General features: G+C 38.2%; 2 protein-coding genes across 3 annotated transcripts; both read left to right on the top strand.

The window, feature by feature from the left end:
• The first annotated feature begins 901 nt into the window (after nt 1-901).
• lpar3 (lysophosphatidic acid receptor 3) lies at nt 902-8056 on the top strand. 2 transcript variants are annotated; one of them, XM_054602783.1, is made up of 4 exons: nt 902-1130; nt 1256-1320; nt 2066-2820; nt 5885-8056. In XM_054602783.1, the coding sequence occupies exons 3-4, from the start codon at nt 2079-2081 to the stop codon at nt 6211-6213; spliced, it is 1071 nt and encodes a 356-aa protein (XP_054458758.1). In that variant the 5' UTR covers nt 902-1130; nt 1256-1320; nt 2066-2078; the 3' UTR covers nt 6214-8056. The 2 variants fall into 2 exon arrangements, with proteins under 2 accessions (XP_054458758.1, XP_054458757.1); XM_054602782.1 differs by lacking the exon at nt 1256-1320.
• A 2931-nt stretch (nt 8057-10987) lies between these two features.
• On the top strand, nt 10988-24341 carry LOC129094730 (atrial natriuretic peptide receptor 2-like). Its single transcript, XM_054602992.1, has 23 exons — nt 10988-11032; nt 11686-11776; nt 12079-12211; nt 13002-13125; nt 13697-13801; nt 14616-14718; nt 15624-15769; nt 15963-16035; nt 16375-16507; nt 17361-17447; nt 17533-17676; nt 18252-18373; nt 18628-18772; nt 18987-19035; nt 19126-19227; nt 19425-19544; nt 19751-19844; nt 20292-20379; nt 20590-20729; nt 21038-21190; nt 22098-22196; nt 23144-23235; nt 24237-24341. Exons 1-23 carry the CDS (start codon nt 10988-10990, stop codon nt 24339-24341), a joined length of 2493 nt encoding a protein of 830 aa, XP_054458967.1.
• The last annotated feature ends 429 nt before the right edge of the window (nt 24342-24770 follow it).

Genomic DNA, 24770 nt, shown 5'->3' with positions numbered 1-24770 from the left:
TAGTTTTATTTGTATGTATGGATTACTTGGGTTGTTACCAACATCTGGTGAACATTCCATGTCAATAGCACCTTTAGAAATATATTTACTGAGAAAAATGATGACGTGTTCAATACTTATTTTACCCGATGTATATATATATATATTTCCTTTCAACAGATCAGTCTGTTTAGTTAAGGTCAACAAATATTGCTTACTTTTCAATTTATGAGCTACAAACGTCAGTGTGTGTGTGTGTGTGTGTGTGTGTGTGTGTGTGTGTGTGTGTGTGTGTGTGTGTGTGTGTGTGTGTGTGTGTGTGTGTGTGTGTGTGTGTGTGTGTGTGTGTGTGTGTGTGTGTCTCAAACAAAACACAAAGATTAGTGGAAAGAGAAGATGAGAAAACTGTTTTTAAAAGAAAATTCTTACACACACATTTGTACTACTTTTCTCTAAGCTTTGCTTTTTTTAATTAACTATTAGAAAATTTGACCTTTTTCAGCCTGAGAAGTTTAGAGGGGAAATCTTTGTTTGATTGATCTGCTCACAACTCTGAATCTGAATCGTGTCAAGGGGCCCAAACAAGACATTACTTTAATTATTAATTTGGATACCACAGGTTTTATCTTTAACAAGCTTATTAAATGTGTTTTTTGAATGCAAATCTTTCAAGTAAATTTTGTAGAATTAAAATGTGCAAATCCATTCTGAAATGTAGAGTGGTGAGGTAGCATAAAATGAAAATACTCAAAGTCAAGATTTAAACACAGGAGTGGAGTAATGGACAATCGCATATGCTTTTTAAGGTGAACCAAATTGTGTGGATGCGTTGATTATCTATTAATTTTGAGAAAAAAAAATACTACTAGTTCATCACTACAAAAACAGATGACACAGCCAGTGTTCTGCAGGGCGGAATTCACACGTGAGACTGGGTGACACATGCGCACTACGTCACCGAGCTGAGGACTCAAAGTGAAGACGCTCAACTTTTCTTCCTCCACTTTGCGCTCCAGCTCTCTGCCGTCACCTCCCTCCGTCCACAGCCGCGGAGGCGAAATGCTGAAGGGGAAACATGGTCATTAACTCGGCACGGAAGATTTCGCAACTCGAAGCCTACTGACTCACCACGGATCAGCCCTATACCACAGGTAAACTCACCTGGATGATTGTTCTCGGAGGTAGCTCTTTGTGATTAAATGTTGTCTGTTGGGCAAAATCATTTTGTTGTTTCGGCTACTTTGGTCTTTTTTAAGAGCGCATTTTTCTTTCATAGTCCCTCTGTGGGAATTTGTCATCCCTCCCTTCTTCGCGGTTGTTGATTTCCCAAAAATCGGACAGGTAATAAAAGCTTCTCATTCTCAAATCATGTAGAAAAGTTGGCCTACGTTGGAATCTTGTTTTTTTTGCATGTTGGTATAGTGTTTAACCAAATAAATGCTCGTACAGGTAGAAAACTCGACTGACCGTATTGTTTTTGTTACTATGGTCACTATCTTTTTGGACTTAAGTAATGGAGCTTACTGTGATTTCAGCTTTATTCAAAGTGAATGAGTTTTGGCTTGTGTACTTAACTTTGGACTTGAGTCATTAAATCTCACCTGGTCTTGGGAACATTGCCACCATGCACTGATCTGGCATATAAAGCATTGCAGTGTAGACTTTTCATCTCTTCTGTCATACCATTCTACTTTTGCCTACATTTGACGGATTTTAAAAGCGTAAAATGTATTTTAGACGTATATTTTATCAGACATACTTGAATTTAGGCCTGCAACTAATTATTTTTATTACAAAACTGCCAATTACTTTGTCAATTATTAGATTGATGCGTGGTCAAAGAATGTCAGAACATTGTGACAAATGTCTTATTTTGTGCAGTCAAAAACCCAAATATGTTCTGTTTATTATCACATAAGACAAAGAAAAGCAGCATATCCTCACATTTTAGAAGCAGGAAATGGGAACATTTAACATTTTTGTTGTTAGAATAACCATTTATCAATACATTTTTGCTGTACTTCAATAGTTAAATGATTGATAAAAGGCTCAATTTCACATGTTTTCTCTCATTCTCTTTCCACAGACTCTCCTCTAAAATGGACCAACAGAACGACAGCTGTCATTATAATGAGTCAATGGGCTTTTTCTACAACAACAGCGGCGCTGATGACAAATGGGACAACGGCCAGCTCATCCTGGTGCAGGTGGTGGGCTCTCTCTTCTGCTTTTTCATCCTGGTCTCCAACACCATGGTCATCGCTGCTGTCATCACCAATAAGAGGTTTCACTACCCTTTCTACTATCTGCTAGCCAACCTCGCCGCCTCAGACTTCCTGGCGGGCATAGCCTACGTGTACCTGATGTTTAACACAGGTGAGGTGTCGCGGAAACTTACAGTTAAAGGATACTTCATCCGTCAAGGTCTTCTGGACATCAGTCTTTCAGCCTCGCTGGCTAACCTGCTGGTAATAGCTCTGGAGCGCTACATCTCCGTCATGAACTGGAAAGTGCACAGCAACCTGACGAAGAGGAGGGTGACCCTGCTGATCGTGCTGGTGTGGGCCATCTCCATCTTCATGGGGGCTGTGCCGAGTCTGGGCTGGAACTGCATCTGCAACCTGAGCGACTGCTCCCAGCTGGCTCCTATCTTCAGCAGGAGCTACCTGATCTTCTGGTCCGTGTCAAACCTGGTGGTGTTCTTGGTGATGGTGGTCATCTACATGAGGATCTACACCTACGTCAAGAAGAAGACGGCGGTTCTCACACCACACACCAGCGGCTCCATTAACCGCAAGAGAACGCCCATCAAGCTCATCAAGACAGTCATGGTTGTGCTCGGTAGGTGCTAATCATAGACATTATGTCAGTGCAGCATCTTTGATACAGTGAGTCAGAATATTTCCCGCGTTAGTCAGGGGTGAACAGTTTTGGTGTACAGCTGCGTGTCTTTCGTCAGGGTCACAAAGTCCAGGCAATTCACTGAGTCAATGCTGAACACGCTGGACTGTAATCTGTTTTCCTGATATAAAGGAAAACCTTGAGCATAATAACACATGTGCTTTTAGTAAATATTTTGAGAGCTTGTCAGTGATTTGAGGCAGTCTGGAATGAAAGAAAGAGGAGTCAGCTAAATGTTTATTTTATTTCTGTCTATGTTGTATTATATGGGCAGAAATTAATCCTTTGCCTAGAAGTCTTCATTTCTGCCCAGAAGCTTAAACCTTAACCATTATTATATTGCATAATTATTTGCTTAACAAATACATTATTTAGTTTTATAAGTTTCCTTCTCTTCTCATGCAGTTTCATCTAAGATGAGGCATTCAGATATCGTGGTCTTGCTCTCTTTGTTTAGGTGTTGCAACACGATACCTTGCAATACAGGGACTGAACTCAAACCGTTGCCCTCCCAGCACTTTCCTATAGGAACGGAAACAATAGGACTGCACTGTCGTCTTCTAATCGAGCACCAAAATAGGGTGTTAAATGCATTTTCTCATGCGAGTATAACACAACCGTCAACCTCTGAGACGGATTCATTTCCGAAAGCACTGCAGGTCAGAGTTTTATGTCCTCAGTTTTTGTTGTCATACGCCCTTCATATAGTCATCCAGATAGAAACTTGCATGAGATAGTTGTAGTGACTTTTTTTGCACGGCCGCCCTGCTGGATAATAGTCTGTCATTGTTCTTTGTTTCTTTGGGCACTCGGCTTGTTGCCTGGCCCGATGGTTTGATACAGTTTATAGCGTAGGAGCTGCTGTCCGCCTTTGTACACACTTTACTCCAGATTGCTGTGTAATTATCTTTCCCTGCAAGGACACTGCCCCTGAGCCTGTGTGGCGTAGAATCCGCCAGAACCACACTGGCCTTCAATGAACGTCCCCCTCCTCCCCACCCATCCAGAAAAAAATGAAGAAGGAGAACCTATACTTGAGGACTTTGTCAATTGCTTTCAGATGCTTTGCAGAGTTCCCTTGAGCTTATGGGAGTGTTAGAACACAAGTGTCATTCCCTGTTGAGATTAGGGTGAAATGTAAAACAAAAGTGCTCTGGAAAGGTGATGCAGATAGCACAACAGCAATATCTGAGAGAAAAGGGAAGGAACTTTTAAGACCTCTGAGGCATGCCGTCAGGTCCTGGTTCCTATTCAGGAAAAAAAGTTAACTTCTGTACCAGAAAAGTAGTTTGCTCAGGTAGAACTGGGAACTGGACAAACCAGTTTGAAGAAACTAAACCCACACATGCTTTGTAATACCAAGCAAATGAATGAGTGCATAAGTGGATATAGAAGCAGTCGGACATTGTCACAGACATCTAAATAGTAATGATCAAATTCACATGTGTAAATTTGCACTTATTATTTAGTTTCATTTGAATCTGACTGCCTCTTGTGTTCCCTTTGGTTACATTTGTACTTCACTCATGGCACTAGTTTGGTCAAATCTAATTCTTGTAGTTTAATAACCTACAGCCATTTATTTGTAGTATATCTAGTCGCGTTGGGACCTGTTTAAGGGAAGCATGCAGATTCAGATTTGTTTTTCATTCTTCAAGTGCAACCACCACCATCAAATGAATACCAACTGATAAAAAGAACACATGCTTGAAATGTGTGTTCCTGAAGCTCAGTTTTTTTCCCTCTCTGCTGTAGATTAAAGGGAAAGAAAGTCCACTTTTAAACTTCAATACATGACAAACTGCCAATAGGAGGCCAATAAAAAGGCCATTTCAATTCAGTTCACTTAATTTTGAGAATGTGGGCTATCAAAGAAAAAGAGGAATGAGTATAAGAATAGAATTTCACTGTAAAATGTGGCAAACTTTTTGACTTTCAGGCCTAAGGGCAATGAAAAACCTAAAAACACTTCCACCAGACCCTCGCTGTCTGCACATGTATTTTTGTCATTGTGTGTGTGAGACAAAGAGAGAGGGTGAGGGCTTTATAGAACAGTACTTGTTTTTGTTCTGCAGGTGTAATGAGGCCAAAGAGATGCAGGTTGTGCAGACAAGTTGCTGCTTGTGGCTTCCTTTCAGTTGCAGACATTTCTTAGTAGCTGTGTTTTGTGCCCAAACATGCATCAGTAGCCCTGTGACCATCCGTATTATTTACCAAACACACGGCATTAAGTATTTAACACAACTATGGCATTATACTCCTAACCTGTGTCTGCTTGCTGTAAGGGTATTAGGATGGTATTACTTTGCTAAAATACAGTGATTTTTAAATGTAAGAGTTGGAGCTCCATCAATAGACGTACATGAAACAATCAAATACACTGATTTAGTTTTGAATAATTTACAATCAGAAACCTCGCCAGCTCAGAAAATTGTTAACATTATTTAGTTACTGTAAAAGAAATGCTGAAGCAACAAGTCAATCGACAGAAATGTATTCAGCAACAATTTTGATTTTGAAGGACCAACTGCTCAAAATTCTCTGGTTTCAGATTTCTAATATGATGATTTGCTGTATTGTAAATTGAGTACTGACGAATCAATAATGATGATAATCATTAGTTGCTGCCCTAATTAAAACTTGCCCTTAAGAAAGACATATCTCATCATACTAAAACTTAAGCTTAACGGCTCACAGTGGATGACTGTGTTAACTCTTCACTACAGATCTCACAGTCATATCTGCACAATTAATATGAAACTATCGCCAGCAGTCTGTTAGCTTAGCTTAGCATTAAGACTGGAAACAGCTAATCCGACTCTTTCCAAGGTACCAAAATCTACCTACCAGGACCGCTAAAGATCTTATTAATGCATTATATCTTTTGTTATATATTTTTTCCTACTGACACCTGATACACTGACACTCAGGAAAAAGATACATTTGAGAAATACGTGTTACAAAAGCCTAACTGTGTGATTTGCGGTATTGTTTTTTCCTGAAGGGGCCTTTGTGATCTGCTGGACTCCCGGCCTGGTGGTTCTTCTCCTGGATGGCCTCAACTGTACGAGTTGTAACGTCATGAAATCAAAACGCTGGCTGCTGCTCCTGGCTGTGCTCAACTCTGTCATGAACCCTTGCATCTACTCTTACAAGGACGAGGAAATGTGGACAACCTTCAAGAACCTAATGCGCTGCATCGGTAACGGCACACGACGGCAGCGGTCGACGAAGGCCAACGCCAGGCCGCTCAGCTCTGCTCAGGACACGGCCAACAGTCAGCTTACCTCAGAGGAGACAAAAAATGACAATCAGGACATAATCAAGACTTGAAAGTGGAACTTGTTAAGAATTTTTATAGAGTTTGTGTCCAGCTCTGACTGGACGTACCTTATGAAGACACAGATTGGAGTTGATTTAAGAGAAACCACACCAGTGGGTCTCAGGGCGTCGTCGTCTGCAGATTAAAGTACTTTCTTGAAGAGACACTGCGGGCCAGTCTCCAGCGTAGAGCTGGTGAAATCGAGATAAGAAGAGACCTTTATGCACTACTAATTCCCCAAATGGATGCAAAGATGTTCTGCTTAGTTTTATTCAGGATTTTACAGTTTTTGGACACAATACTCCTAGTCAGGGATTGTGACATTCTTGTCGCTGTTTCATGCTGTTCTTTTTGTCGTACTCACCACATCACTGTTGGTTATTGAATCAATTCAGCAAGGCAAGACAATAATCCAGTATGAAGTGCAAAGCAGTACATTTTTACTTTTACCTTTTCAAAAAGGGTAAAATCATACAAAGGGTGGCTTAACTTTCTCCCTTTTTATATAAATGTGTGTACATCTGATTGCCTTTAGGTTTACTTCCTGTGTAGCTTTTGAGGAAGTGATTCTGTAATGGATTATCTACTGTAGTTGAGATATGTAACTTGTCTGTAGTCGGGTACACTAAAACTGTAGGTTTGCTTGGGCAGGGCACAGTTGTTAGGATTATTTTAACACAGCCAGCAAAAAATACTGTAAACTGCTATATAGTAACTACTTGTACATTCTGTAAAAAGCTTTCGAGAAGAGGTGAGTTCATTTCAACTGTATGACAGCAAGCGTGCTCAGCATGACCTAATTGTTTAAGCTATCCTTAGCAATTTAATGTCTTGAAAATCACACCCTGCTTTATTTTGCTGAGCAGGTTTGCCCCTGGGGAACAGATAACATAATCCCTCCTTTTTGTCCCATCTGTAATCTTTCATCAGTTCACCTTAACAAAGAGCCTGCAGAACCTCATGGAGGCAAACTTGTTCTACCTGTAGCATTTTTACACATCCACTTCAACTCGCTGAATGGCTGCTGTTGCTCTGATGTAACATCTGCTCACCTGACAGTGCAGGGGTTGTAAAATGTTGCGACACACTGGATTCCTGCTGTAATATTAGCCATAGCCTGTGTACCTGCAGGAATCAAAGAGGATATGACTGAATGACTGTAACAGCCACACACGAGCCCCCCCAGGACAGCTAAATCATTGACAGGGTTCCAGATACTGTTCCAAAATACAGTATTTATGCCACTCCTGCTGTAAAACACTTGACATCATTAAAGCTATTTTGTTTATGTTATGTTTTGTTATCAAGCCAAGATTATGCATCGTCATCACTGTCAAGTTGGACTTTCAAACTGTACATTTGAAATCATAAAAATAACTCCTTTTGTTAAGAAACAGCTTTTTGTACGTTTATTTTTTTTCAAACTTAACAATGTTCAATATGTCTATTTTCATAATGAAATGACATGATACAGAAACAGCACAGAGGTTAAATTCGCTAAAGAGCTTGCAACAATGGCCTAAAATTCAAACAAACAAAAAACATTCACTTTTTAAAGGTGCTTAATTCAATATTCAGAGCTTTAAAATAGCTGCAAACAACTATTTGCTATGTAAAGATACAGTGGAGTAATGTCTACCTAAGCAGAGACTGATATTACTCTCCCTTTTTTTTCTTTTATTCGTGCTGGCCGTCCTCTCTTGTAGTGCATGTGAGCGTGCCCCACTGGCTAACTTGCGGCCTCCGCTCTGCACTGCTCTCATAGGGCGGTTACAGCTGAAGAAGTCAGACTGACGGAGAGGTCACTTAAGCGTAACGCCAACCCTCCGGTTCCCCCTCAGGTAAACACTGTTAGCTCTGTCATTACTTTTGCCATTATTAGAGCTGTTGACACTATCAGACTGTTGGCTGCAAGCCCTAGCTGCTTTTTGTTGAGAGCTGTTCAGAGGCAATATAAATGCTCTCAAACTTGTATTTAACACCTTTGTAATAATATATAAGTAATGTGATTGATTCTTACAATTTTATGAATTTTCTGACTTTCACTTCATTTTTAGCCATGCTAGAAATGTGGCTCATGGAGATGTCGTCGGTTGTTTTGTTTGTACATCACTTAGGTCCAATCTGAATATATCTGAACAACTACTGGATAAATGTCCATGATTTTCTGTACAGACATTCATGGCCCTCATCATAATCCTAACTTGTCCACTGATTTTTCTTGTAGCACCATCAGTAGGAAGATTTTACTTACCTGATGAAATATATCAACATGGACAACATGGAATGTGGATTGGCACAAGATTCTGTAAACGTTCATGGTTCCCAGGTGACGAACCTTAAATACAATCAATCTGATCAACTGACTTTTCCTCAAGTGCCACCAGGAGGTTGACATTTGTGGTTTTGAGAGAACCTCTTGGCTGTTTTACCATGAAATTTGGTACAGATATTCATGTGATCTTGTAACTTTTCCTTCAGTGCCATTATAAGCTCAAAACTTAAATTTGTCCAATAGTTTGGTAAATGACAAATACCTGCAAACAGCCCTAGCTGTACCTTGTGTTTAGTGTTAATTAGCAAATGTTAGCAGGCTCATATGCTAAACCAAGATAGTGAAAGTGGTAAACCTTACACCTGCTTAACATTGGTACGCTAACATTGCAAATTGTATGCTTGTTAGCATTCTAAACATAGCACATGCCATCCACTTGGCGCCTTCGTTAGCCAAACCAAACCATGAGATTACTTGTAAATCCTGTTTGACTAAGTCAAACTGTCTCCTGATTTTAAATGAAAATAACTATCACTAACTGATAATACCTGTTAGTCTTTAAATGTTTGATAACACTAGTGCAGATTTTAGCATACTAACAAACAAAAAAACACTGGAAGGATTATCTGACACTCCTCTTACATGACTTGTACTGCAGTCAGTCATTGATGGAGTACCATTGCTTGAGATTTGTGGTGCTCAAGAGCTGCCACTTAAGGATGATTTCCACTATTCAGGCCAATTAGTGTGTGACCTTTAGTTTCCATCAAGTCAGTTACATGATTGACCAACGAGCTGGAGAAAAACTGAATTTACTCTTAAGTGGGAGGAACAACATCCTCTTCTGAATTAAGCTGCTAAGTGTTTGCCGCAGTTAAGAACAACCACATAGCAGGAGTTTAATTAAAATTTTTGCACAGCTTTTTGTTATTAAAAGTATCCTGCCACTATTTGAATTGTCTGAAGTCAACCATACACATCGAGAAATTGGTTAAATATTGTAGGCTTAATGAAGCTAAATATATTTAAACATGTACTGTAGATTATAAACTGCATATTATGTGTATCTAGATGTAACCTGCTTATTCAACATTTCTAATCACATGTTTAACTCCTTAGTGCTATAAAGTCCCACTCATTAATTAATAGGAACAGGTTCAACACTATACACATGGCCCATATAAAACTACTCAGGATATAAATTACATACGGTTGTGGTTTCTGGTTGAGCTTTGACTTGATTAAAGTCTTGTCATTTCCATTAAGAACATGCTGTATTGTATGGAGAACTATATGTTCTGAGTAGAGCCCTCTGCAGACTTGTCGTGACTGCTGCCTGCCCAAAAACATAAACTGTAAACTTTTGTGGTGTGGCAGGCCTTTTTCTACAGCTGTGCTGTAATTATGCATTCTTGAAAAGCCAATTAAATTTTACAGATGTTCAGAAATGCTGTCTTTTGGTTTGGTCTTAATCTTGGCGCCAACAGATGTAGGCAGAGAAGGAAAATTCTGATCAGTACACAGGGTATGCTGCTATGTAAATATCCCTTGTGTTGTTAAGGCGAGGACACATAGAGGCCAAGTTTAAAGTTGATTCATGTATAATTTACAGAATTGGTTTCTTATAATGTGTTCCCAGCGTTGATTGACATGAACACCGTCATTGTTATATATCTAATTTGTAAATGGACAGCATTTACATAGCACTTTCACCCAATGCGTTCACAATTTGCATCTCACTCACCAAATTACTTAGTGTGTATTCTTTGATCAAATAGTTCCTGATTTAAATTTTATTATGATTTTTTTTTCAAAGAGGATGTTTTGTTGTGGCTGCTTGTGTTAAGACAACATTTAACAAACCTCCTTTATGACCACCTGTTATCATGTGACTACTACTCCATACTAGATGGTGTGATGACAGCTGACATAAATCTTAAGAAAGACTGTAAAATGTGGCTTTAAGCTCTGGAAAAAGCTTTTTAAAAGTTTTTTTTATCAAACAACATTTGAGAAGTGTAGCTTAATTTGTTAAATAAAACATTTTTTTAATAAAAACATAAAAAGTAAGATGTAAGGATAATGTTAGTATAAAAACTTACTTATTGGCAGTATAGAAAAAGTTACCCAACCAAAAGATGACTGGTTTGCCACCTGTAGGACAGCGAAGGTCAGCTGAAGCATCTCCTGAACGACTACATGAATCTGTGATTGGAGAGCCTCTTCTGCTGATTGAGCAATTAGGGACAAATGAGAGGGTGGGCCTCAGGAATTAAAAATGTTTTTTTTAGAGAAGGGTACTTCATTTGGTTGTGGTCTCTGCACACACACACACACACACACACACACACACACACACACACACACACACACACACACACACACACACACACACACACACACACACACACACACACACACACACACACACACACACACACACACACACGGGTTTTGGTCATTCACTCAGTCAGCTCAGAGTGGGTCCAGCCACAACAGCAAACCTACTCATGGCTCTACGGACAGCGGCAACCCTTTACCTGTGTTTCCTGCTGGTAAGTTCTCACATGAACTCATAATAAATATAACCGTACTACAGATTTAATTCCAGAGAAGAAATGTGGACAAATAATAGCATATGTTTAAAGTTGACCTGTTGATAGACTGCACAATGATGTGATATAAGGGCAGTATGATACATTTTTCTTGTGACTGGTTTTGCACGGATGCAGGAATACTGTGTAAACTGTGTGTGAAATGTTCACATTTTCATTTACTGCTGAGGTACCCCCCCTAGCTTTTGTCGTCTTGTCAGAAACACTTGTTGCTGCGGACATGTGGTGGTGTGGCGTTTCTTTGTAGTGCTGGGTTACTGGCCGGCTTGTTGTGGGGCTGATTTCCTTGATAATAAAATGTTCTGTAATCAATCATTAATGAAAGATAATAATGTGATTATTTCTTACATTTATTTACCATAGTGCTTTTGCATGTGATGTTGATGTCAGCTGCTGTTTGATTTTTACTCTTTATCATTTTGGCTCAAAACCAACAAGGCTTTGAAGAGCTGAGTTGTGTATTTATTTTATTAACATACTCACTTGACGAGTCATGAATCACTGATAAAACACTTAACACACACATTAAGCAAATGTGGTAACCCACACCAAAACATGCCACTTCATAAAAAACTTCCTGTCTATGCCTGCAGGGAGTACATTGCTGGCATGATCTGGATAACACTGAGTACGACTGTTGGCCAATCAACGGTCCAAATGATTTCAACATGATAAGCTGTGGTGGTAAGTTTTTATGCATTCATATGTCTGTTTGTTTGAGTGGATCATTGCATGTGAAACAATGGATCTGTAGTTGCTTTGGGTGGTTTACGTGAGAGCTTTACTGTAAAAATTAGATGCTTTTCCTCTTGTGGCTGAGAAGGAAAGAGACAACATTTACGGCATTTGTCTAGAATTAATTACAGTGAATTAGTGGGTGGGGCTCAACTAACTACAGCAGCATAGTAACCTTTATTATCCGCATGCACATGTACAGTGTTTGTTTAATACGTATGTTCAGGTGACGAGCATGTGTGTTGTCACAGGTCTGGAAATGGCCTGGGTGCAGCGTCCTCCAGAAAAAGTAACCAACGGGGAAGAGTTCAATGTCTCGTACACAGTGACGGCCTCAGATTCCTTCTACGAGTATGCAGTCAAGAACCAGATTTTCCAGTTCAGGTGAGTGTGTTATATCAACACCTGGCATCCTAAATGTCTGCCATGCCCTCAATGCACACACACACACACACACACACACACACACACACACACACACACACACACACACACACACACACACACACACACACACACACACACACACACACACACCACACACACACAGAGAGGACAATTGTTGGATAATACTAATTCCTGACTAATGCATCTGTGCCATTCATTATCTTAATTGAGGCTACTTTCAGTTTCCAGTTTATAGGGACAGTTCACCCCAAAATCATTGGGATTTCTGCAATCTCTCCAATATAATGGGACTTTATGACACTGTGGTGGTGTTCAAAGTGCCAAAAGTATACATTTGAAAAACTCAACAGGAAATATCTCTTTCCAGAAATTATGACGCGGTTAACCAAGATAAATCACCCCTTTGTTGTGAGCAGTTTCATGTAGCGACTATGGTTGAGCGAAGTAGTTCCTACATTAAACTGCTGTGTGTGGATTATCTTGAGTAACCAGATCCTGATTTATGGTAAGATACATTGTTGTTGAGTTTTTCAAATGCATTTCTGGGAGCACTATCTAGATTGATAAATATCACTAAAGGTAAGAGGAATAATATGTATTTTTGATTTTGGGTTGAACTGTCCCTCTAAGTAAGGAAAGCTGATCTGCAGGTCTTTTGTTTGAGCTTCCACTGTAAATAGCACTGCTACTACAACTACAACTACAACTACAACTACAGTTCTGTGTTAGTTAATTTATTTGTCTACCCTCCCATGTTCCCTTCTAGTAATGCGTCAGAGGCAAAGAGGTTCTGCCATGAACACGAGTGCCCGGCAAACTGGAACAACGCCAATGAAATGAATTGCTGCGTGTATCACGCCAACATCCACTCCTGTCCTCTCGGTCTCATGGTGGGTACTCTGTAGTCTGTCCTGTTGTACAACACTGGTTTCATCTTTACTATCCACACTGTCATCACCTTCTCCTTCTCACATACAGAAAACTACAGCAAGCAAACATTGTCCTAACGCTATGCGACAGATGTTATTTTATGTTTTCTCTCTCTCTTGGCTTCCATCACAAACGTAGACATCCTGTCTTGTTTTATGCTTCTCCTAGATATTCCAGCAACTTCAAAATGTGTGAAGCGGCAACCTTTGGGTTGAATAAATTGAGATGTTATAGATTTCTCAACCATTGCCCATCCACTTTGATGAAAAACATTGCCTAAAAGACATAAAATTAAAGCTAGAATAAAAAAAACGTCATAAAAGTCAATTTAAGCAAAATGTACATGTATTTGATTGTTTTTAAAAGTTTCTAGGGCAGCAGAGACACATCAGCTCTTTAACTGAGCATACAATTTGTTGAACCCAAATAACAGTTATTTAAATATCGGCACTTACCAACACATGAATAAACTGTCCATAGGATGAGTTTTAGAATAAAACCTCTACAAACTGTTGAGTTGTCTCTTTGCAGAAACAAGGGGGAATCTGTGGCCCGTGGATTCCAGATGATGGTGAAATTGTGACTCACACTGTCTCCAAGGCAGGGAAGATGTCCCAGAAATACTGGACTTCAAAGGTGAGCAAACACAAACGAAAAGTATAGATGCATTTTTAACAAGTGTTCAGGTTTGGAGAACATTTCAAGTATTTCTTAGAGCCCTATATCCTGTTAATTCCTTCACAGATTTTATTATATATATTGGTTTTAACACACAAAGACGCAAATCATCCTTTACTTTTTACAATTCACCAACTCCATTCTTTCACTGACTGTAACTGTTTATCAACTTTACATTTTTTGTCTGATGGGGAATTCATATTGCACCCAGGCCAAACATTAAAGCAACACATCCTTCGTGAAGCCTGTATTCTGTTATGTCACATTACAACATGGCAGCAGGTTGTAATTACTTGTTAGTAGTAAATTACAGGAGTATAGAAAGCCATACTTTGGGTTGCAGCTTATCAAATGACACAAAGTACAGACAACCGAGTAAAAAACAACAATGAAATCATGTATAATCTGAAAGAATATTATCGTATACAATCCTTAAAAGATGTATAGGGCAAAAACAATCTTCGTACAATTTATACATCTACAGCTCTGATTGTTTTCTGATGGTTTAAATTGATTATTTACGTCACAGTATAGTGAAGTTAAGTTTGACAGTAGTTTTCCACTATAATAACAGTCAATGGTCTCAATAATTTGCATTACTGTTTTTCGTGCATTTTATTTTAGGGATGGTCAACCATAATTTAGTTTTTTAATTTCCTAATAAAACATCAAATGTAAATGATATTGTTGACTGAGACTTATTATCATACTTACCATTATACACCCTAACTCTTCCACAGTACAATTTTTATGGAAGTGTTTTCTCATATAGGTGGTGCTGATCCATGTAGGAGTCACCTCCGTCATTGCTCATATCAAAATGGGACGCATGCATGCAGCCTTGGAGTCCAAAGTGCTTGTTGTCAGTGCTCAAGGTCAGTCTGCTAAGTATCCATTTGCTGATATGCTAAATCATAAAGTATGTGTTGAATAATGCCTCTGTTGCTCAATCATGATCCAGTAACACTATATTTGCAAAAAATTACAATCTCTGGGTGTTGAGCTATACAAGTCAAAGGGAGTAAGAGCACGCCCTTGTTTTACATCCAGCATCATTAAGAAAGAAGGTCAACTTATGTGTTTGGTTGCTGTAAGAATAGCAATAATTTCAAAACAACTGCTTCACTATCATCTGAGTTACAATAATAAACTTTTACACAAATACTTATTTGTCAATGTATCTGTATTCCTCCTGAAAAAAACCCATGATCATTTGTCTGTAATACATTTTAATAAAGTTAGTGGTGAAAAGTACATTTACTTAAGGCTACTGTATTTAAGGACCACTTTGAAGTACTTTTCATTTTCTGCTCCTATATACTTCGACAAAATTATTTTGAAGTTACTAATTACTTTAATAATTCAGACAAAAAATAATTACAAAATGTATAAAATACATTATTATATATTATAAGACGTGAAGATAAGGTAGAGTACACCATACTTGATACCAGGAGGTAAATTTACAAGCTACCCAGCAGTATATACACAAGTTAAAATGATCTGCATCTTTACCAGCTGCAGCACTAAAGTGATGTCCACATTAATGCATCAATAACAACAATCCAACAATATAATAGATAGTATTTTTATGTTAGGTACTTTATGTACATTTTCATGCTACTTCTGTACTTTTAGTTAAGTAGAATTTTGTCTCCATTTATTTTTATATATATTTTTGTTTTGTTACTTTTACTTTTATAAACAATCTGAGTACTTCCTCTGCCGCTGAAATCAGAGAATGGAAATCTTACATATAAAATGTGTGATTGTGTTTCAGTGTGTGGGGATGACGTCTGTGAGCTGGAGGAGAACTGTCTGAACTGTCCTGCAGACTGTGGCATCTGCCCGATGTCCATCACTATCAAAGTGGCCATCGGGCTTCCAGTTGCTCTCTTCAGCAGCGGCTTTATCCTAACGATAGTGGTCAGTTTGTGCAACAAAAACACACACACACACACACACACACACACACACACACACACACACACACACACACACACACACACACACACACACACACACACACACACACACACACACACACACACACACACACAGACACACACACACAGGAGATGATTCATGCGCTGATGTTTATCTTAATGTCCTCCTGCAGTGGCTCCAGTACCAGAAACAGAAGATGCTCTGGGATGAAAGCTGGATCATCAACTACAAGAACATAATATTTGGTAAAAAGTCTCACACTGAAGTTTTTAAAAGATACTGTTTACAGAGACATGGAACTTTGTTTACATGAAAGCTTCAGACTTTAACTTTAATTTAAGACTTTAATGTGCTTAAAGAATAGATCACTTTCTTTTTACTTTAAAGCAACAAGAATATGTTTCATATATCTGTGATGTTTTCCTTCTCAAGTTAAATGTTAATTTAAGTAAGAATGGATCAGACTTGGAGGTTATTTTACCTTCCAATAAAATAATATTCATACATTTATTTTCATAAAAAAGTCATGCATGGATTTTACTACTGACCCTGGCCCTAAGTATCTAACTGTCTGGTGTGTGCAGGTAAAGTGTGCCGCATGGGCCTCTGCAGCACCATCAGCCTGCAGCTCGTCAAAAGTAACTCTACCATCAGTCAAACTACTGATATGACTGTGTTCACCACAATCAACACTTCCTTCATCCAGCCAGGCATCTAGTAAGAGACATAAATATTTTGGTTTATATTAATGCAGAAACATTTAACTAGCAGAAGTTGAATGTTCAGAAGGTTGTCATTTATTGACACACTGCCTCACTCTTTTACTCTTTTTCTATATGGATCAATAAAATCCGAAATAAACCATATGGATCAGCGCTGCACAGTAGGAGCTTTGTCTAATGTGTGATAAGATAATACTTTATTGATCCCAGAGGGGACATTCACATGTTACAGCAGCACAGAGACAGTCTGAAAGGTAGTAAAACAGATAAAGGGAATTGTGTAAACATTTGTGAAAAAGAAGCCCAGTAGTGCAACTCAGCCATCATGTGTGAACTATATGGTGTAAGTTCATTGCTTTTGGTAGGAGTAATGTACAATTATAAATGTACCATATACATAATAATATGATAAAGTACATAATGTTATTTGTACAGTATGTGCCGTATATGTAATATGTACACACTAAAATAATAACTAAAATTATAACTACTACTACTAAGAATTATATCTAATAGAAATCAAAGAAAAATAATACAATAAAATAAAGGCACAATAATTACACTAGTGTTAATGTAGTATTGTCATATAGTGATATTATTAATACAATATACGTAAAGTAATATAGATAGTGCTGATTTCTTCATTTAATTCATTGACTGTCAGTTCACTTTTATGAAACCATTCAAAGAAATAAAAGATAATATAATATTCCTTCAAAGTCCATTAGATGATTTTAATCTGTAGTTGACAATATGCAAACTTTTATGACTGGTTCCTCTGCATGTCTCAAATATATAAGAATATATTTTGCTGAGAATTTCTAGTTGACTTGATGGTCTTCTTGTAGTGACGGGAGGACGGTGGCAGTGAAACACATCCAGAATAAACATTTCACCCTCTCTAAAACCATCCGGAAGGAGGTGAAAGAAGTTAGGTGAGGAAAAAACACATTTTACTGACATAATAAAATATTGTCTCCCAAACTCCATTAGCTTTAAGTACTTGTTCATATTGGCTAGGCAACTGGATCACCCCAATTTATGCAAGTTCATCGGTGGTTCCATCGAGGTCCCCAACGTGAGCATCATCACAGAGCACTGCCCAAAAGGAAGCCTGTCGGATGTCCTGCTGAATGAGGACATCCCCATCAACTGGGGCTTCAGGTGAGAAAATATCACATACAGCTACATTTTTATACGCAGTATAGCAGTGGTGAAATTTGACTAACAACATTTGCAAGTTTACAAGTACCGTACCCAAATACAAACTTTGTACTCCACCATGTTTCAGTCATTTAATAAAGCAATTAATTAACACTAAATCCGTTCTAAAAAATATACATTAGTTCATTAGTCCAATACAAAGTAGTTAATCTCCACCAACTACATCCTTCTTTTACATTCATGCATGAGTAGCCTAATAATAATATATTTAAGTTTTTTTGTGTAGTTTATAATCACACTTAGGAGTTGAGGATCATGGTCTTGTCACTCCTTGTAGACAATTAGATGAGGGATTGCATCTTTTTTTAGGTAACTGGCTCACAGATGTCTTCATGATGGGATGAAATGCTAAATTTATTTTGCTAAGTCAGACTCAATATTTCACACCACAGTTTAAACATCTCACAAAGTATGAGCCCAGACTTAAAATAATACTTAAATATAACAATAGACCACAATGAAAAATAAACAGACACATAAACAGTAACATATAGAGTGTTTCTTTCTCCATGCAGACTTTCCTTTGCCACTGACATCACTCGCGGGATGTCGTACCTCCACCATCACAAGATGTTTCATGGCAGACTTCACTCCAGAAACTGTGTTATTGATGACCGCTGGGTGTGCAAAATCTCAGGTAACAAAAAAAATAGACACAACTTCAGTCTGCATTGTCAAAGCATACTGGTCTTTGTTATATTCCTGTTTTCAGCAACCACACATCTGTGATAAGTCAGTCAACAGACACAGTTTAAATAACACTATGAAACCAAACGTCTCCTTATCATTGCACTACTCAGCCACGTCCTGCACCAGCAGCAATGTTATTATCTAGGGGAAAAACAACATCCTGCCTCACTATACTCTATATTTTTCTGTATTGGGCTTCAGATTATGGACTCACAGCCTACAGAAGGGAGGACTTTGAGGCCGACAGTAATGGCTTCAATTGTGGGGATGTAAATCGTATTTACTGTGCACCAGAAGTCCTGCTGGGAAACAGCTCCAATATGACGCCTGCAGCAGATGTCTACAGGTGTGTTTGAGTGTCACAGTATAAGCAGTTAATTGCGGTTGAAGCAGTTCATTTATATACAGTTTAATCAAAGATGTGGATATTAAATTATGTTGGACAGGCAAACCATCTTATATATCTTATATACATGAAAAGTGTTGAACTTTTGTACTGGAAAATACATGGAAAATAATATCCATGATATGCTTTCTCTACTTTTCCCTTCTCTCCTTAGCTACTCCATGATTCTGGTTGAGATTGCAACTCGCTCCAACCTCATTTCAGTGAGCATGATGGCTTTCTGTGTAGATTACAACCTTCAGCTTCCCTTTGATCTTAGTTTTGTAACCAGCAGACTTCCCTAACAGGACCAGGCTGACGGAGTGAGGATGGATATCATGTGGCGCCCCCCTCTGCCTGAAGTCAAAGCAGGGAAGGCAGACACCGACTGTCCCAGTCAAGGAGACTACTGTGAGGTCTGTCTCATGTGCAGATGTTGCTAGAACTGTAAAAGGAATAATGTCGTATTTGTACTGATGCTCTTGTTGAATTGTCTGTCAAATAACTAGAAAAACTTGGTAATGTTATTTTGACATTATATATCATAGGCATATGCGTGTTTAAACATATTGGACAATGAGGTGTTCCTCTCTTCTCTCGAACACATGAACAGCTTATTAAGAAGTGCTGGAGTCAAAATGTCACCATGAGGCCCACGTTTGAACAGGTGAAGAAGAATCTCGACAAAATGAACCCACACAAAGTCAGCCCTGTGGACATGATGATGAACCTGGTAATAACCCACTGAAATATGGTCAAATAAATTGAAATAGCGTTGGTGTAAATATACATAGAATGCATATACCAAATAAATTGGGACATTATTTAGATTACCAGAAGTATTCAAGACAAATGCTATGAAAAAAATAATGTAAATACCATTTGTGCCATCTGGATTGTTTTAAATTTCAGACACAAATATAGTTTGTTTTATTGCAGATGGAGAAGTACAGCAAACATCTGGAAGCCATAGTCGCTGAGAGAACACAGGACCTTCTTCAAGAGAAACAGAAGACGGATCAGCTGTTGTACAGTAAGTCAGGATAACAGTGTGGAGTGATTGGAAAGAGTTACAAGGATCCAACGATTGATCCCAAAAAGAATCATGCAATTGACAAAGTGTAGCTTTAAAGAATTTGTTTTGGTGACGTTGCAGAGATAACAATATGTAGTAAAACTAGTACTAGATGTGTAGTTCATTATGTAAAGGGTGATGAACAGTTAACTGTGAAAGGTGCACATATACCTTCATTATCTTCAACATATGCATGCCAAGATGCAGCATATGGAAAGGTGACAAAGGCAGAATTGTTCCTGTTTAGTTGATGTCAGTTAAATTGAAATTAGTTACTAACACGGCACAGTCACATGTGCTCACTGCCATCTAGTGGTGCAGAAGCACCTCCTTCATCATTCCTACCCATTGTCCCAAAGATTATATTGGGGCATATTTTTTTTAAGTGGTGAAATTCCTCTGCAGGTATGTTACCAAAACCGGTGGCTGATGACCTTCGTCAGGGTCGAACGACAGAGGCTCAGAGCTTCTCCAACGCCACTCTCTACTTCAGGTTTGTGTTGGTTTCATTGCATATACTTTTATTTTTTTATGGACATTTGTTAAGTTGTAGATTCTCTAGAGTGTAAATTAAGTATGTTTCATTGACAGGGATCTATTTAGATTGATTTTATATTCTACATCGTTATGTTACATGCAAATTGTTTGGTTATATAAATGTAGAACTGGAGATGACTAACGTTGTTTTACCCTCCTGTGACAGTGATATTGTGGGCTTTACTCAGCTTTCTGGTGCCAGCACTCCCCACCAGGTGGTGGACTTCCTCAACCAGCTCTACACCAGCTTTGATGACATTATTGACAATTACGACGTCTACAAAGTCGAGACAATCGGTGATGCTTGTAAGTACAGACAACAAACGGATTTTGAACTACTAACAAAAAGTGATTAATCCTTTTGATAAATCTCTACCATTAATATACATATATTATATATTTATTTTAGAATTGATCTCAGCTTGATAATAAGGACAAATATTTGTTGAGAGGCAGATATACAACTAAATTGATGACTTAAAAGACAAAAACAACTAATGATCTACCGCCTTAAGAGTGTCTGAATGTGTGTTTTGACATTTTATAAGTAATCCATCTCTCTCTTCCTCTTCCTGTATTGTTTTCTTTACATGAAATACTGTCTTATCTTTCAGACATGGTGGTCTCAGGGGTCCCTCAAGAAAATGGCATCAATCATGCTGGGGAGATAGCCAGCATGGCTCTTGATCTGGTCAGTGTCTGCCACAGTTTCAAGATCCCTCACAAACCCAACACACAGCTGAAGATACGCGCTGGCATCCACTCAGGTACTGTGGACATCTCACCTGTATTTAGCATCAGTTTATCCGACATTTGCTTTGCTTTTCCCAACTGTTAAGATATCAGAGTGCTTTTGAAGGACACATTCACGGTTTTACATTGATCTTAGGTCAGGCTTCAGAATGTGGGAGTAACCTTAAACAACCTGTTTCCAAATATGAGAAGCTAAACAAAAAATAATTGCTAAATGCTGCTTAAATTGTTATACAATTTTTTTTACTTAAAAATGGTGTATTAGGTCACAGCCATGGCCAAATATATTTTACACATCTGGCATAATGCATTATTTTTGCAATACTTTTCTATTCTATGTCTCTTCAACTCTGACCCATCAAGCCTCTGAAGTATGACAACATAAATTATAGCCATTGTAAGTTACATAAAGTAAGACATTGCCTGCTTCAAAAGGAGAAATTATTAGAGTATTATTACATATCGCATCACATGTGCAGTCAGTGGCTTCAAGTCCATACAAATCAATATAATATGTCTGTAGGTAGATTTTTAACCATCCTTGAGGGTCTTTAATTGCTATGGGGATCAGTTTTGAGGACACATGGGTTGCTTTTTATATTTCAGTAATACTATTTGAAATCATTCTGTATGCTCCTACCTCTGCCATTTCTCCTGTCTAGGTCAAGTCCACATTAAAAGTGTGAACATTACTGTTGTAGTTTTCTGGGCTCTAGCTTTTTTTTAGCAGGTTGTTCATGTTCACATTTATTGATTTGACTGCTTCATATATACATAAACGCAAATGTGAGTAAATATAACTCTACGATTTAAGGTATTCCCCCTTTTAATAATCTCACATGCATTATCATGATTCATCCACGTCATTTATTATCAACCCAAAGTGTTACAGTTACAGTCACTGCTGTTTTAATCTGCTAGGACCTGTCGTGGCCGGTGTGGTTGGCACCAAAATGCCTCGATACTGTCTCTTTGGGGACACGGTCAACACAGCATCACGCATGGAATCAACAAGTGAAGGTATGGATTAGATACACAGTGTTGCAACTGGCTTCAATAGCAGTTCAGTATTAGTTTTGGCCGGTGGCCTTTAGCCTGCTGCTATCATGCCAAACATGATTGTCTCTGCTGGCGCACCAGCATGGTGGAGTTACAACATGGAGGTTGGACGATGTGATCCCCTAGCACCTGATCCTCTGCGTACTAGTGGGATAATGGAAAAGTACTGAGTGACTGTAAGCTCAGAAGCAAAAAACTAAAGTTTTCACTTCATATTACATGCTAAAACCTAACCTAAAGAGCATTGGAAGGAATACCTAACTCATTTTAATGATTAAGGTTTGTGTACACAGCACAGTTTGCTCTTTGCCTTTTACAATTTGCAACCATGGGTTTAAGTCACCATGTGAAAAATTGTAATATATGCCTAAAAATGTGCAAATTAAGCCAGCACAGTTTGTCTTGCATAAGTACAGGCATGCCTTACAGGTCTCATAGCACTTTGTAGTATATATGTGTTATATATATGCCAGTACAGCACTACATTTTTAGTACAGCATTTGACTCGCACACCATAACATATGAGGTTCATAGATACAAAGTGTACACTATATTGTATTAGATCTGTATGAATATGACTATAATGATGACACAAAATATAATACTATAAATTAATATATGATATATTATAACCATAAATCCCATATTTCAAGTAACACTTTACAACACATATCCATTTTAATATTTCGGTTTTATACTATATGGGTAAAATGCTGCAATCTGGTTTTAATTGTAATGTTTTCAATTGGCTGGACAGCCCAATGTGTAATACAAATTATGTTGATTTGTAAAGTTACAAAAATTGAAGAATAGCGTGATAAAAAACATGCACTACATTTTGCATATAATGATGCGCAAAGATCATACAAAAAATAAATTAAACTGGTTCCTTATAATTATGTCCATAGCTCTGAAGATCCAGGTGAGTGGCGCCACAGCGGACCTGCTTCACACGCTCAGAGGTTACATTCTGACATGCAGAGGAACACTTAGTGTGAAGGTAACATTGTGTGTGTGTGTGTGTGTGTGTGTGTGTGTGTGTGTGTGTGTGTGTGTGTGTGTGTGTGTGTGTGTGTGTGTGTGTGTGTGTGTGTGTGTGTGTGTGTGTGTGTGTGTCTGTGTGTGTGTCTGTGTGTGTGTGATGACCTGCGTGGAAGTTTTTATTTGTATTAGGAAGGCAGGCTGTAGTCATTGGACCTTTTATACTGACAGGTATTTCTGTTATTTTGTCCACTCTATTTATATCAATCAGGGAAGGCTAAATGACAGAATTTTTCTGTATTATGCAATACAGTTCAAAAGCACAGCAAACAGAAGCTTCCAAAATGACCATTAAGTTGAATCAACACCTTTTTAAGACAGTTACACCTTATAACTTTCATGAGAGCAGGAGCTGTTTCAGGACTGCTGCATCAGAGTGCTGTAGTTTTAGCTAGGTGTACATATCAACTGGCAACTTAGTGTACATCCACAGCATCTCTCGAATTAAACCTTGCTAGAATGATACGATTTGTTACATGTAATGCTATTTCTACCTTCTTCGTGCTGTCATGGAGTTAACTGTTTCTTTTAAAAAGCCTAATGGATGCAGAGTTAAACACAATCACATACAAGATGGTGCACCACCTTTGAAAAAGACAAGGGAGGCTGAGACTTGAAAAGATTACATGAAAGTTCCCTCCAAAGAAAAAGAGACTGGGTGTGTCTGGCATTAGCTTTGTTTTTTAAGGAAGCATGAATCAGTTCTGCTGGATTCTATTCACATTGTAAGCCAAGACCTCTTTTGGGTGGTGCCAGTGTAATTATGGGGGAGGGGTTTGCTTCTCACTCCCAAAGGACAGGCTGACACTTGTGATGTCTTGCTAAGAGATGGCCTCAGCTGCTGCTCTCTGCCCCCCATCGAACCCTAATGGCTTTATTTAAAATTCAAAGGGACATATGCTTTGCAATATGACTCTCTTCTCTTTCTCATTCACTCTCTCATTTTTCTTGACCAAACAGGGAAAAGGGGAGATGACAACATGGTGGCTTGAAGCAAAGAGAGACGATTACACAGACCCACTAACATCTGAATCCAGAGGAGTCCTAGTGCCAGTTAGTGACTAGTTCAGAGTCACTAAGAGTAAAATGTGACAATCACTGTATGAAAACTGGTCAGGTTTTGTGTTGTGCAATTTAATTGTATTAAGTGAAGTATGTTTTGGTTAAATGTGCAGATTCAATTATAGAATGAACTAATAGTTGATTGTGTATTTAAATACAATAGTGCACTGTAAATAAACAAAATAAATATGCAGATAAACATGCCAGAGCTATGGAAATGCTATATTTTATCAGACATTATCATTATAAATTTTCTCTCATATATAGCTTTATTTATATTTTTGCAATCTGAGGCACTTCATTTCAATTAAAGGAGATATTCACTGCCTTAAAATTAAGAAAAACCTTTCTTCCAATATATAAATAAAATGTTCTTAGATAAAGATCTTAGATAAAGTCTATATGAACATTCTTAAACTTTCTGACTAAGAA

This window comes from Anoplopoma fimbria, chromosome 8, assembly GCF_027596085.1.
Source record: "Anoplopoma fimbria isolate UVic2021 breed Golden Eagle Sablefish chromosome 8, Afim_UVic_2022, whole genome shotgun sequence".
Lineage (NCBI taxonomy): Eukaryota > Metazoa > Chordata > Actinopteri > Perciformes > Anoplopomatidae > Anoplopoma > Anoplopoma fimbria.
Note: the sequence above shows the minus strand (reverse complement) of the source record. Positions and strands in the feature narration are given on the sequence as shown.

Bases quoted from the DNA above. Each gene is read 5' to 3' on its own strand.
- LOC129094730 (XM_054602992.1), top strand. From the start codon at position 10,988: ATGGCTCTACGGACAGCGGCAACCCTTTACCTGTGTTTCCTGCTG. The intron at 13,126-13,696 runs GTGGGTACTCTG...GTCTCTTTGCAG, and splicing joins CCTGTCCTCTCGGTCTCATG to AAACAAGGGGGAATCTGTGG. The intron at 13,802-14,615 runs GTGAGCAAACAC...TTTCTCATATAG, and splicing joins AGAAATACTGGACTTCAAAG to GTGGTGCTGATCCATGTAGG.
- lpar3 (XM_054602782.1), top strand. From the start codon at position 2,079: ATGGACCAACAGAACGACAGCTGTCATTATAATGAGTCAATGGGCTTT. The intron at 2,821-5,884 runs GTAGGTGCTAAT...TTTTTCCTGAAG, and splicing joins GACAGTCATGGTTGTGCTCG to GGGCCTTTGTGATCTGCTGG.